At 50.7% G+C, this 13,668-nt stretch overlaps 1 protein-coding gene across 1 annotated transcript in view; it reads right to left on the reverse strand.

Moving 5' to 3' along the window:
• Nucleotides 1–3,388: 3,388 nt before the first annotated feature.
• The window catches only part of LOC144952035 (uncharacterized), a 14,764-nt gene continuing 4,484 nt past the window's right edge, over nt 3,389–13,668 (reverse strand). The window contains exons 4-7 of the mRNA XM_078882427.1: nt 12,631–12,683; nt 11,538–11,652; nt 9,216–9,306; nt 3,389–8,908 (exon numbers count right to left, since the gene is read on the reverse strand). Coding sequence (XP_078738553.1) covers nt 8,715–8,908; nt 9,216–9,306; nt 11,538–11,652; nt 12,631–12,683 — 453 coding nt within the window. The 3' untranslated portion in view covers nt 3,389–8,714. The remainder of the gene's footprint in view (nt 8,909–9,215; nt 9,307–11,537; nt 11,653–12,630; nt 12,684–13,668) is intronic.

Here is a 13,668-nt window from a genome sequence, read left to right on the forward strand (position 1 = left end):
AAGCTGTCTCGGGTGTGGACCAATCAACTTCAAGAACAGTGCATACATTATCAGAGTTGTGTTTTTTTATTTGCATTCCGACCGCAGGTATTGTGGTCAATGCAAACATGACTCCTTGTAAAAAAAGGTGTCAGTTTTGTTGCCAGATAGAAGGGTAAAAACACAATTATCATATTCTGCTACTGGCAAATGGGGTTCCAATTGTGTAAATGCTTTACCCCGAGCTCTCATACTCTGATGGTGCATTGTCTTTGAGTTGTGCGCCTTTTGGCGTCATCTGGTCCAACACCATGTGAGACTAGGCTCTAATAAAAGCTGTCTCGGGTGTGGACCAATCAATTTCAAGAACAGTGCATACATTATCAGAGTTGTGTTTTTTTATTTGCATTCCGACCGCATGTATTGTGGTCAATGCAAACATGACTCCTTGTAAAAAAAAAAGCTGTCAGTTTTGTTGCCAGATTAAAGGGTAAAATTTTTTTTTTTAAATCATATTTTGCTACCGGCAAAGGAGGTTCCAATGGTGTGAATTCTTGCCCCTGTGCGGGTCCGTGTGGGCCTCTCTCCAGCCACACATCAACATCAGCAGCAGCAGCAGCATCACACAACACGAGGTTATTACAACGGTATTAATTTAATTACACTTTGCAACAACGACAAAAACATTTTGTTTACGGATGTGATCGACAGGACGAGGCTTAACCATTCAAAAAAAGAAACATTCAGCACCGACACAAAGCTAAAGACACAGCCCCCCCCCCCCACCCCCGTGTAGCCTCAACAGACTGTTAGGGCAAGTGCTGTTAGCGAGTAGCCGCGCCTATGAAGGCCGGCACGGACACACGAGGGGGTGGGTGGCCAGCACCACGCCGCACTAAGTACTCACTTGAGGCTGAGTTGACCTAGGGGAGGCCCAAGACCTATTCAGATAATCATCACTGGTGTTGGTGACCGTGGGCAGGAATCGGTACGGGTAGGGTACGGGTATCGGGTACCCGGTTGCGACCTCTGGGTAGAAGCCACGTTGCAGGCGCGGGTGGGTTGATTCTGGGAACTTGAATTGTGAGAAGAGACAAGACGTTGGGAAATGAGTGACAAACGGTGACTCGCCAGTGACTCACGGCCTACCCGTACCCGGCCGCACCAGGGTCGCAAACGGGTACCCGTACCCGGCCGGGTACGGGTAGCCGGGTATCGGGTAGGGTACGGGTATCGGGTACCCGGTTGCGACCTCTGGTACACACCGCCGGCCATCGGTGAGGGGCCGTTGTTGAGCGGCCGCCTTTCGGAGTGGATCACGTGGCGATGTAGATGATGTGGACAATGAGACGATGAGGATGACGATGGTGATGATGGTCATCGCTGCCCTCCTCGCCCGAGTCTCAAGACCCGTTGGCCAGGAGGCTCGTGCCACACGCGCGAGGGTCACGCCACATTGCTGGGATGTTTGGCCGTGAATTGAATTTCCATTCATGGAGTGGTTGTGGGTCTCTGTGAGAGTCTACGGGTCGTTCCTGTATGTCTGTGGGTCTCGTCTCTGTGACTCTACGGGTCTCTATGTGGGTCTACGGGTCTATATGTGGGTCTACGGGTCTATGTGTGAGTCTATGGGTCTCTATGTAGGTTTATGGGTCTCTGTGTGAGTCTATAGGTCTCTGTGTGAGCACATGTGTCTCTGTGTGGGTCTATGGGTCTCTGTGTGAGTCTATGGGTGTCTGTATGAGTCTATAGGTCTCTGTGTGATGAGTATATGTGTCTCTGTGTGGATCTATGGGTGTCTCTGTGAGTTTATGGATATCTGTGTGAGTCCGTGGGTCTCTGTGTGAATATTTGGGTCTCTGTGTATCGGTAGAGGTCCCTGTGTGAATCTATGGGTCCCTGTGTGAATCTATGGGTATCTCTGTGACTCTATGGGTCTCTGTGTGAGTCTATGGGTCTCTGTGTGAGTCTATGGGTCTCTGTGTGAGCACACGTGTCTCTGTGTGTGTCTATGGGTATCTCTGTGAATCTATGGGTCTCTGTGTGAGTCTATGGATCTCTTTGTGAGCACGTGTCTCTGTGTGGGTCTACGGGTCTCTGTGTGAGTCTATGGGTCTCTGTGTGAGTCTATGGGTGTCTGTATGAGTCTATAGGTCTCTGTGTGAGAACATGTGTCTCTGTGTGGGTCTATGGGTGTCTATGTGGGTCTATGGGTCTCTGTGTGAGTGTATGGGTCTCTGTGTGAGCCTACGGGTCTCTGTGTGAGTCTATGGGTCTCTGTGTGAGTCTATGGGTCTCTGTGTGGTGAGTCTATAGGTCTCTGTGTGATGAATCTATGGGTCTCTGTGTATCGCTAGAGGTCTCTGTGACTCTGTGGGTCTCTGTGTGAGTCTATGGGTCTCTGTGTGAGTCTATGGGTCTCTTTGTGAGCACACGTGTCTCTGTGTGGGTCTACGGGTGTCTGCGTGAGCCTATGGGTTAATGTAACTCTATTGGTCTATGAACGGCTCTCTCGCCTGGTTAAATAAAGCACATGAATCACAAGAGGCAGTGAATCTCGATTCACTCTCTCTGACATGGTTAAATAAAACAAAAAAGGTAAATTATTATTATTTACTTACAAGAGACGTTGAGTACTCAACGGGCGCTCACGTGGTTAAATAAAGGACTTTACACACATTCACCGAAGCACAAGACTACATAACTCACCGCGTGTGTCACCATTAGGGTAAGAGAGACCCCGTAAATGTTTGGCGACCGCTTCGAATGACTGAGCCACAAACACCCCCACACGGCTGTCACGGAACAAAAGTCAAAAGATTCCCCGCATATACTCTTAACGCCAATTCTAAATGTGGAGGGGAAAAAACCGGAGGACCTGGTGAAAGATCCACGCGACCACCACGGGGAGAGAGAAATCAGAGAGACACCGCAAATTGGAAATATACAGCCAGGCGTCAGGGTCGGGATCGAACCCACGACTTTTTGTATACCGGGCGAGGTAGTTAACATCTCCCAGCTACCAAGGCACCCAGTCAACATCTCCATTTAACTTTTATTAATTTAATTTTTTTACCTACGTGACTTTACCGAAAAAAACCCGAAGGATATGAATCCTTGCAGTCACGAAAGCTTCAAATCTAGAAACATCTCCACGCTCACCAATGGAACCTCATTTGCCAGTAAAAAATATGATAATTGTTTTTTTACCCTTCTATCTGGCAACAAAACTGACACCTTTTTTTACAAGTAGGCATGTTTGCATAGACCACGATACCTGCAGCCATAATGCAAACAAAAAACATAACTCTGATAATATATGCCTTTTGGCGTCATCTGGTCCAACCCATGTGAGACTAGGCTCTCAGGAAAGCTGTCTCGGGTGTGGACCAATCAACTTCAAGGACAGTGCATTATGGCTGCAGGTATTGTGGTCTATGCAAACATGACTCCTTGTAAAAAAAGGTGTCAGTTTTGTTGCCAGATAGAAGGGTAAAAAACTAATTATCATCTCCAGGCTCGTAGACAGGAGATGAAGGCAGTACAGCAAGTGGGATGATTCCCATCCGTACGGTGATTGAGCGTTTCTCACCCCCCCATGCACCATCTCACACGATGTGTTGTTCTCTGCGGGTCCTCCCAGTTTCCTCGTCCGTAAGGAACTCGCTCTTCCGATATCAGGAAGCCCCGCGGGGATTTGCGGCACTTTTAGATCATCATCCAGATTGAAAACTCATTTAGAACCTTTCGATTTAAAGCTTTCGTGACTGCAGGGATTCATCTTCTTGGTTCTTTCGGTAAAGTCACGTAGAAGGGAAATAATAAAATAATAAAAATAAAACATAATAAAATACAATTCTCACGACGTTTCGGCCACAACGCAAGCAGTCGTCCTCAGGTGAAGAACAGGTCTGTCGGAAAGACAGCGTCTGAATGATGATGCGTTGTGGCCGAAACGTCGTGAGAATTATTTTATTATGTTTTATTTTTATTATTTTATTATTTCCCTTCTACGTGACTTTACCGAAAGAACCAAGAAGATAATTTGGAACCGTTTCAGTTTGCCGCCCTTCCCTCCGCACCTCCGATTACGTGGTCGGTGTGAAATAAGTTCAACGTGCATATACATTAGAAAGCCACAAGGCGCTATGCACTTTGAAATCGTCAAGATTGACAAATTCATTTCTTTAGAACTGCTTCTTAAGGTCTTTGTAAGTTTGTCATCCTTACCCTCGCACCTCCGATTAGCACGCACGGTGCGAAAGAATTACAACGTACACCCTTATCGAACCGAGTTGGCCGAACATCCAAACACAGGACCGCAGATCTTGGGCAATCGTCCGCCGCCCATGCTGCGGTGGCTGAGATCCGCTGGTCGCCCACGTGGTCAAAGTGCGTGGCGCGTTCCACATTCCCTCCACGGCGTTTTAAATCTGCACCTTTTCCTCTTTTGAAAATAACAAAAAAATCAAATCAGCTAAATTTCATTTTCCGAGACCCATTTACCCTAATATTGACACACGCCCTGCTCGGCAAATGCTTACATTGCGCCGAGTCAGCGATTATTTGCTTACAAATAAAAAAAAACCGACGAACCACAATATACAGTGACGGTGATATTAAAAATAATAATACTCGATTAACCGTTACAAAAATAAAGTTCATTTTAAACGCGCGCGTAGGTACCGATCCAAACACCTATCTCTCTCGCTCTCTAGACAGGAGTTGAATAAAACCGCGGCTTTCAAGGAAGAACACCCATGCATATCGCAAAGACTCTACGGGAAAATTTCAATTTAAAGCTTCTTTCGTGACTGCAGCAGGGATTCATCTTCTTGGTTCTTTCGGTAAAGTCATGTAGAATGGAAATAATAAAATAATAAAAATGAAACATAAATAATTCTCACGACGTTTCGGCCACAACGCAAGCAGCCGTCCTCAGGTGAAGAACAGGTCTGTCGAGAAGACAGAGTCCGAATGACACACCACCAGGCTTGGAGCGTCTATTTAAGCTGGGATGGAGGGGGGAAGAGCGCCTTGACAAAATAATTTTCATATCAAGAGGAATTTAGCATATTTATGGGAAAAAAATTATTATGTTTTATTTTTATTATTTTATTATTTCCATTCTACGTGACTTCACCGAAAGAACCAAGAAGAGGAACTCTACGGGAAGTTGACCGGCACCCCCACGTTACGAGCAGATGGGGGGCTCACTCATTAACCCCGCGATCAACGTGCTCCGGTTTACTCCAATAGCAACACGAGATTTCCATTCGTATCGGATCGACTCTACGGATAGTCGGCCGATAGCAACGCCACTCCACGCGAGAGAATCTTGTCTCTGAACGGGGCGGTGACCTTTTTGCCTTCGCCAAGTGTACGAAAATAGCAATGCATTTTTTTTCGGCTTTGTTGAAAAGCGCGACCTTTATCGAACACTTGCCGCATTGTCGCCCGGGGCCAGTGTCGAATGATCCCAGTAGCAAAAGTAGCTACACAAGTAGCTACGGGCCCCGCAATTTCAAGGGCCCCCGCGCTAAACGCTTTCAAGCTATCAATTCGGGTTCAGTGATTCTGCACTTGCTCTATTGCTATAGTACTATACCGCCCTTCAACTTTTACGAACGACCGTGTGTTTCAGGTTTAGCGGTTTGTCGTATTATCTGGCTGTGTAGCAAATTAAACAATACAATTTACTTTACGATGCAAGTGAGAAATGTACGTGTTTTAATATTTATGTTTTAGATTTGAAGCTTTCGTGACTGCAAGGATTCATACGCTTAGGTTTTTTCGGTAAAGTCACGAAAGCTTCAAATCTCGAATATGCTAGAGGTCCCGTACTAGCTTCATCCTTCACTGTCTTAACCACGGGAGGTGGGCTGTGTTGTATATGTCGGGTTATGAAATTTTTATAAAAAATAATAAAAATTAATAAAAATTGGAAAAATGCGTAAAGCGTGGAATTACGCTAATGTATGTAATTTTCTGCATAAAATTATGATAATCACGGAGATAATCGTATTAATTTATGCGAATGCTTGCGATTATGTCAATGTGTGCAGTCATGATAATCAGGCTTAGCTTCGTTATCCAGAGTTGTATCACGCGATTTGGTCTCGTAGGGAGACGCTGCGCTAACCGGCCACTGACTGCTGAGGTCACGGGTTCGATCCCTGCATCTTGAGGGGGGGGGAGGGCATCTTTCTCAAGGAGGGGGGAGGAAAGTGGGATTGTAATGGCCGTGTCAGAGGGATGTTTGGAGAAGCAAAGTTTGAGCGGCCGTGCACTTTTGAACGGTAAACCACGTGACTGAAATTGAAACGGACGGACCGCTGCAAACTCCGGTTCGAAACGTCTTTTTTGTTTCTTCTTCACACAATCAAGTTCGTTGTTGTTGTTGTTGTTTTAAAGTAAAAACAACAAATAGTACAAGAAACGAACAATTACACGGTTTAAACGTAAAAAAAAACATTATTACATTGTACAGTTTCTCATTTCATAGTATAAAATAGCTCTCTCACTCGCACGGCACCCGCTTGCGTACACATAGAAAACGATTAAAAACAAACGCACCGGAACAATTATATTTACAATTGGCCTAAATTTAAGTGATAGGTCAAAGTTCAAGGGTTATAGGTATGAATGGCGAGCGAGTTTGTCTATAGATATGTAAGTACTGCGACTCTACCGGTCTACCGGACCGAAATGCCTCGTCTCTCTATCCCGTCGTAAGAAAAGCCTGAGTTTGTTCCTTTTACCCAAAAAAAATGTCCCTTTACCCTCGATGGCCACAGATGCTGAGCCTTTTTTCCGTACCCAAGATGGCTGCTTGTAAAACACTTCCTTACCCAAGATGGCCACCAGATGCTGAGCCTTTTTTCCCTCACCAAAGATGGCCACCAGATGTTGAGCCTCTTTTCCTGACCCAAGTTGGCTGCTCGCAAAAACTCTTACTTGCCCAAGATGGCCACCAGATTGAGCCTTTTTTCCCTTACCCAAGACGGCCAAGAACGCTGAGCCTTTTTCCCTTACCTAAGATGGCCACCAGATACTGAGCCTTTTTCCTTGCCCAAGATGGCTACTCATAAAAAATGTCCTTAACCAAGAGTGCCACCAGATGCTGACTTTTTCCCCCCCTAACTAAACATGGCCTCCAGATACTGAGCCCCCCCCCACCCACGTACCCAAGATGGCTTGCTCATTACATATTCTTACCCAAGTTGGCAGGGCAGATGCCGAGACGTTTTCCCTCACCCAAGATGGCTGCTCATTGCAACTGCCTTACCCAAGATGGCCATCACAAAAGCTGAGACTTTCCCCTTACCCAGTATGGCTGCTCTATGTAACTGGCTTACCCGCCACGATGGTTGAAGATAACCGAGACTTATACGATATGGCAGCCTTCTGCAACTGCCATTCCCTTACCCGAAGATGGCTAAATGTAGAGTAAACTGGTGGCATTTCCTTGCCTAATATGGCCACCCTTATAAGCCATCACAGGTAGGAAGGGGAAACATGTGTTCCGTCTGAAAAATGTTTGCGGGAAAAAAATGTGCATTAACGGGTGAGAACGCGCGGTTTAGCATCTCAAGCAAAGGACATTTAAAGCAAAGAAGGACAGCCCCGCCCATCGCAATCCGGCACTTTCCATTAACCAAGATGGCCACGCTTTTGTAGGGCGAAACCGTTTGCCTCGCCTAAAACGGAGGAGGGCGGCAGTGACAGAGAAGGCCCCCAGCACAAGGGTTTCCACCTGGTCCTGGTGTTCTAATGGATCATTGTCCTCTTGTTGAGTGAGGGTGAGTGAATTGGTAAGTTGACGAGTGAGTGGGTGGATGTATGGGTGAGTTGGTGGCTGGGTAAGTGGGTTACAATGAGCGAACAGGTGAATGAATTAGGTGACTTGGTGGATGAGTGAGCGGGTGGGTGATTTAGTGACTGGATGAGTGAGTGGGTGAGTAATCCAGCTAGCGAGTGAGTGGGTTGCCACCCATCATGGCCTTTCCAGGGACGTCGTTTTGTTGAGCCGGGCAGCTGAGGTCCTGGGAAGACCGTTCAGTCTTCCTGGGACATTCAAAGTCCCGGTGGGTTTTCTTTCTTTCTCAGTTGCTTCATAACAAGAACAATAATCCGCATTCACATGTAGTGCTGTTTTCCCCTCTTCCGCTATTGTGAGATATTCCTCTTCTCCATGTTCCCATGCTATGTACCCGGGTTTTTTTTTTTGTGTACCTCAGAAGCGGCAACAACCCTGCTCCAATCCGATAAGGAAAAACGGCCGTAAATGACTGCCGGCGGGATTAAATGGCCACGGGAAATAAACAAAATGGCCGGCATCGGTGCTAATGGCCGCCAGCGGTACCAAAATGGCCGTCAGGTTTGCTAAAATTCTGCCGCTTAAAAACAGGAATTCATAAAAATGGGCCGTCCCCGGCACAAAACCGAGAAAACGTCGCCACAAGGCGAAGGCAACGTTTGAAGCAATCCTGCTGGAGTGCGCGCGACTGCGAATGCATCATCGGCCTTCAGATATCGGAAGACAACAAGCCTACTGCGGCCGCCAAACAGCGCTAATAGGGCCGCCGTTTTTACTATAATGTAAAAAAGAAAAGTGGCCACCAGCGGTGCTAAAAAAAACGGGTTCCCGCGGTACAAAAAATGGCCACCAGTGGGTACAAAGTTGGCCCGCGGGAGGTTTCTGTACGAGAGAGACACCTGGGGCTTTCGCGGGATCACTGTTGCTGGTGCTGCTGATGCTGCTGCTGCTGTTGTTGATGCTGCTGCTGCTGCTGTTCGGCCTCCTCCTGTAGCAGCGGGGGCCTGTGCCCAGGCGAGGGGGAGGATGAGGCCTGCGTCGCTAGGCCCGAGTCGCAGGACACACCGCCCCTCCTCTCGCCGTCGCTGTCCGCGGTTGGGAGGCCGTCGCCTGCAGGGAAGAGTTGGGAAAGAGAGGAGTTCAGGGCGCCGTGGTGGCTAGGAGATGTTAACTCTCTCGCCTGGTACGCAGGAGGTCGTGGGTTTGATGCCTACCCTGGCCTGTATATTTGGAGTTTGCGGTGTCTCTCTCCCCATGGTGGTCGCGTGGATTTTTCTCCTGGTCCTCTGGTTTTCCCCCTCCACATTTAGAAACATGCATGTACAGTATTTTGCTGATATAAATTTCTATGTGTACCTGGGGAGGCTGAATGCACCGTGCCACCTCTAGGTAGGCTCAGCCTCAAACGCTCACTCACCTGGCTCTGTGTCTGTGTCCCCTAACGAGTCGATGGTTGGGTCTGCGGAGCTCCGTGATGGGGCCCTCTGCTCCTCCATCGTGGGGATCTCCTGTGTACATGCACACACACACACGCGCGCGGGTGTAGATACAAAGACAAAGATCCCCCGTATAGCCTTAACAGACTGTAGGGGCAAGTGCTGTTAGCGAGCACCTATGAAGGCCAGAATGGTACACGAGGGGTGGGTGGCCAGCACCACGCCCGACCGCCTTTGTCTCCCCAGTGGCGATGTTTATACACCGCACCGGGTACCCATTTGAGGCTGAGTCGACCTAGGGGAGGCCCGGAACCGGTTCATATAATCGTCACTGGTGTTGGCCGTGAACGGGAATCGAACCCGGGCCGCTGGGTTCATAGCGCAGCGTAGCGCTAATCACTACACTACCGCTCCCCACACACACGTACACACACAACGACAGACACACTCAAACACACCCACCCGCTTAATGGCCCACCCATCCAATCGTTCACCCACCCACTCGCTCGCCCACCCACTCGCTCACCACCAACTCACCCAATCACCGGCTCAATCACCCACCTACTCACTTGCGCACTGACTCATTCACGAGGTTCACCCACTCACTCAATTACTGACCCTACCTCACCTACTCACCCACCCACCCCATTCACTCACTCACCCACTCACTCACCTACCCACCCACCGACTAACCCACCCAATCACTTACTCAATCACCCACCAAACTCACGCACTCACCCACCCACCCAATCACTCACCCACCCAATCACTCACGGAATCACCCACCCATTCACCCACCCACTCGCTCACCCACCCACTCACTCACTAACCACCAACTCACCCAATCACTGACTCAATCACCCACCCACTCACTCAATCACTGACGCTAACTCACCTACTCACCCACCCCATTCACTCACCCACTCACTCACCTACCCACCCACCGACTAACCCACCCAATCACTGACTCAATCACCCACCAAACTAATGTACTTACCCACCCACCCAATCACCCACCCACCCAATCACTCACGGAATCACCCACCCATTCACCCACCCACTCACTCACCCACTCACTCACTCACCACCAACTCACCCAATCACTGACTCAATCACCCACCCACTCACTCAATCACTCACCCTAACTCACCTACTCACCCACCCCATTCACTCACCCACTCACTCACCTACCCACCCACCGACTAACCCACCCAATCACTGACTCAATCACCCACCAAACTCATGTACTTACCCACCCACCCAATCACTCACCCACCCAATCACTCACGGAATCACCCACCCACTCACCCACCCACTCGCTCACCCACCCAGTCACTCACCCACCCAATCACCCACCCATTCTCCCACCCACTCGCTCACCCACCCAATCACCCACCCATTCACCCACCCACTCGCTCACCCACCCACTCGCTCACCCACCCACCCACTCACGGAATCACCCACCCATTCTCCCACCCATTCACCCACCCATTCACCCACCCACTCGCTCACCCACCCAGTCACTCACCCACCCAATCACCCACCTATTCACCCACCCACTCGCTCACCCACCCAGTAACTCACCCACCCAATCACCCACCCAATCACCCACCCACTCGCTCACCCACCCACTTGCTCACCCACCCAATCACCCACCCAATCACCCACCCAATCACCCACCCAATCACCCACCCATTCACCCACCCACCCACTCGCTCACCCACCCAGTCACTCACCCACCCAATCACCCACCCAATCACCCACCCAATCACCCACCAAATCACCCACCCACTCGCTCACCCACCCACTCGCTCACCCACCCAGTCACTCACCCACCCAATCACCCACCCAATCACCCACCCAATCACCCACCCATTCACCCACCCACTCGCTCACCCACCCACTCGCTCACCCACCCAGTCACTCACCCACCCAATCACCCACCCAATCACCCACCCAATCACCCACCCAATCACCCACCCAATCACCCACCCAATCACCCACTCATTCACCCACCCACTCGCTCACCCACCCACTCGCTCACCCACCCAGTCACTCACCCACCCAATCACCCACCCAATCACCCACCCAATCACCCACCCATTCACCCACCCACTCGCTCACCCACCCACTCGCTCACCCACCCAGTCACTCACCCACCCAATCACCCACCCAATCACCCACCCAATCACCCACCCAATCACCCACCCAATCACCCACCCAATCACCCACCCAATCACCCACCCAATAACCCACCCATTCTCCCACCCAATAACCCACCCATTCTCCCACCCACTCGTTACCTCCTCCTCGTCCTCCTCCTCGTCGTTTGCTCTTCGAGAGTTGAGAGGTGAAGTCTCGTGCGACCCTTGACCTCCGACCCCGTTGGCCAGGCTGCGCGGAGCCCTTCCCGTCGGCCTAGAGGCGACAGAGATGGGCGCGGGGCAGATGTCGCAAACGGGTTTTGATTCCTTACCCCTCGTACCCGTACCCGGCCGCACCAGGGTCGCAAACGGGTACCGGTACCCGTACCCGGCCGAGATGACTGGCTGATGCACCACCTGTGCCCCCTACTGTGCCAATTCGCTGCGATTTAGCCACCCGGCGCTCCGCTCGTTGTTGTGAGCGTCGCTCCTTCGCCCTCCGTTGTTGTTGGAGGGCGACTGCCTCCAACTGCCCAGTAGCAGCGTCCTTCACGAGCCTCCTCCACAGAGGTCGATCTTGACACAGCTGGTACCGGTTCTTGGCAAATCCCCACTCACACACTCACTCACACACTCACTCACACACTCACTCACACACTCACTCACACACTCACTCACACACACACACACTCACTCACTCAGTCGCTCACCCACTCACTCACTCACACAATCACTCACACACTCACACACTCACTCACACGCTCACTCACACGCTCACTCACACGCTCACTCACACGCTCACTCACACGCTCACTCACACGCTCACTCACACGCTCACTCACACGCTCACTCACACGCTCACTCACACGCTCACTCACACGCTCACTCACACACTCACTCACACACTCACTCACACACTCACTCACACACTCACTCACACACTCACACACTCACTCACTCACACTCTCACACGCACTCACCCACACACACACACACTAACCCACACACACTCACTCACACACTCACTCACACTCTCACTCACACACTCACTCACACACTCACACACTCACTCACTCACCCACACACACTCACTCACACACTCACTCACACACTCACTCACACACTCACACACACACTCACTCACACTCTCACACGCACTCACCCACACACACACGCACTCACCCACACACACTCACACACACACACTCACTCACACACACACACTCACTCACACACTCACTCTCACACTCACCGGCCATCACTCCGGCTCTCCTGCTGGGGTAGTTCAGTGAAGTCGATGTCCGCCTGGGTCACGAGAAAAGCTCAATGAGGTCAACAGTTCCAGCACTTACACAGAAAGAGGTCACACTGCTTAACGTGTGTACGCGTGTGTATGAGTGCGTGTATATGTGTGGGAGCGGTGGTGCAGCGGTTAGCGCGCTGCGCTATGAACCTGGCGACCCGGGTTCGATTCCCGCTCACGGCCAACACCGGTGACGATTATCTGAACCGGTCCTGGGCCTCCCCTAGGTCGACTCAGCCTTAAATGAGTACCTGGTGCGGTGTGTAAACATCGCCACTGGGGAGACAAAGGCGGTCGGGCGTGGTGTTGGCCACCCACCCCCTCGTGTGCCGTGCCGGCCTTCATAGGTGCTCGCTAACAGCACTTGCCCCTACAGTCTGTTAAGGCTACACGGGGGATCTTTATCTTTGTGTGTGTGTGTGTGTACACGCGCGTGTGTGTGTGTGTGTACGAGCGTGTGTGTGTGTGTGTACACGTGTGTGTGTGTGTGTGTACGAGCGTGTGTGTGTGTGTGTACACGCGTGTGTGTGTGTGTGTACACGTGTGTGTGTGTGTGTGTACACGCGTGTGTGTGTGTGTGTACGAGCGTGTGTGTGTACACGAGCGTGTGTGTGTGTGTACACGCGTGTGTGTGTGTGTGTACACGTGTGTGTGTGTGTGTGTACGAGCGTGTGTGTGTGTGTGTACACGTGTGTGTGTGTGTGTGTACACGCGTGTGTGTGTGTGTGTACACGCGTGTGTGTGTGTGTGTACGAGCGTGTGTGTGTGTGTGTACGAGCGTGTGTGTGTGTGTACACGCGTGTGTGTGTGTGTGTACACGAGCGTGTGTGTGTGTGTGTACACGCGCGTGTGTGTGTGTACACGCGTGTGTGTGTGTGTGTACACGAGCGTGTGTGTGTGTGTACGAGTGTGTGTGTGTGTGTGTACACGCGCGTGTGTGTGTGTGTGTACGAGCGTGTGTGTGTGTGTGTACACGCGTGTGTGTGT

Source organism: Lampetra fluviatilis, chromosome 65, assembly GCF_964198595.1.
Source record: "Lampetra fluviatilis chromosome 65, kcLamFluv1.1, whole genome shotgun sequence".
NCBI classification, from domain to species: Eukaryota; Metazoa; Chordata; class Hyperoartia; order Petromyzontiformes; family Petromyzontidae; genus Lampetra; species Lampetra fluviatilis.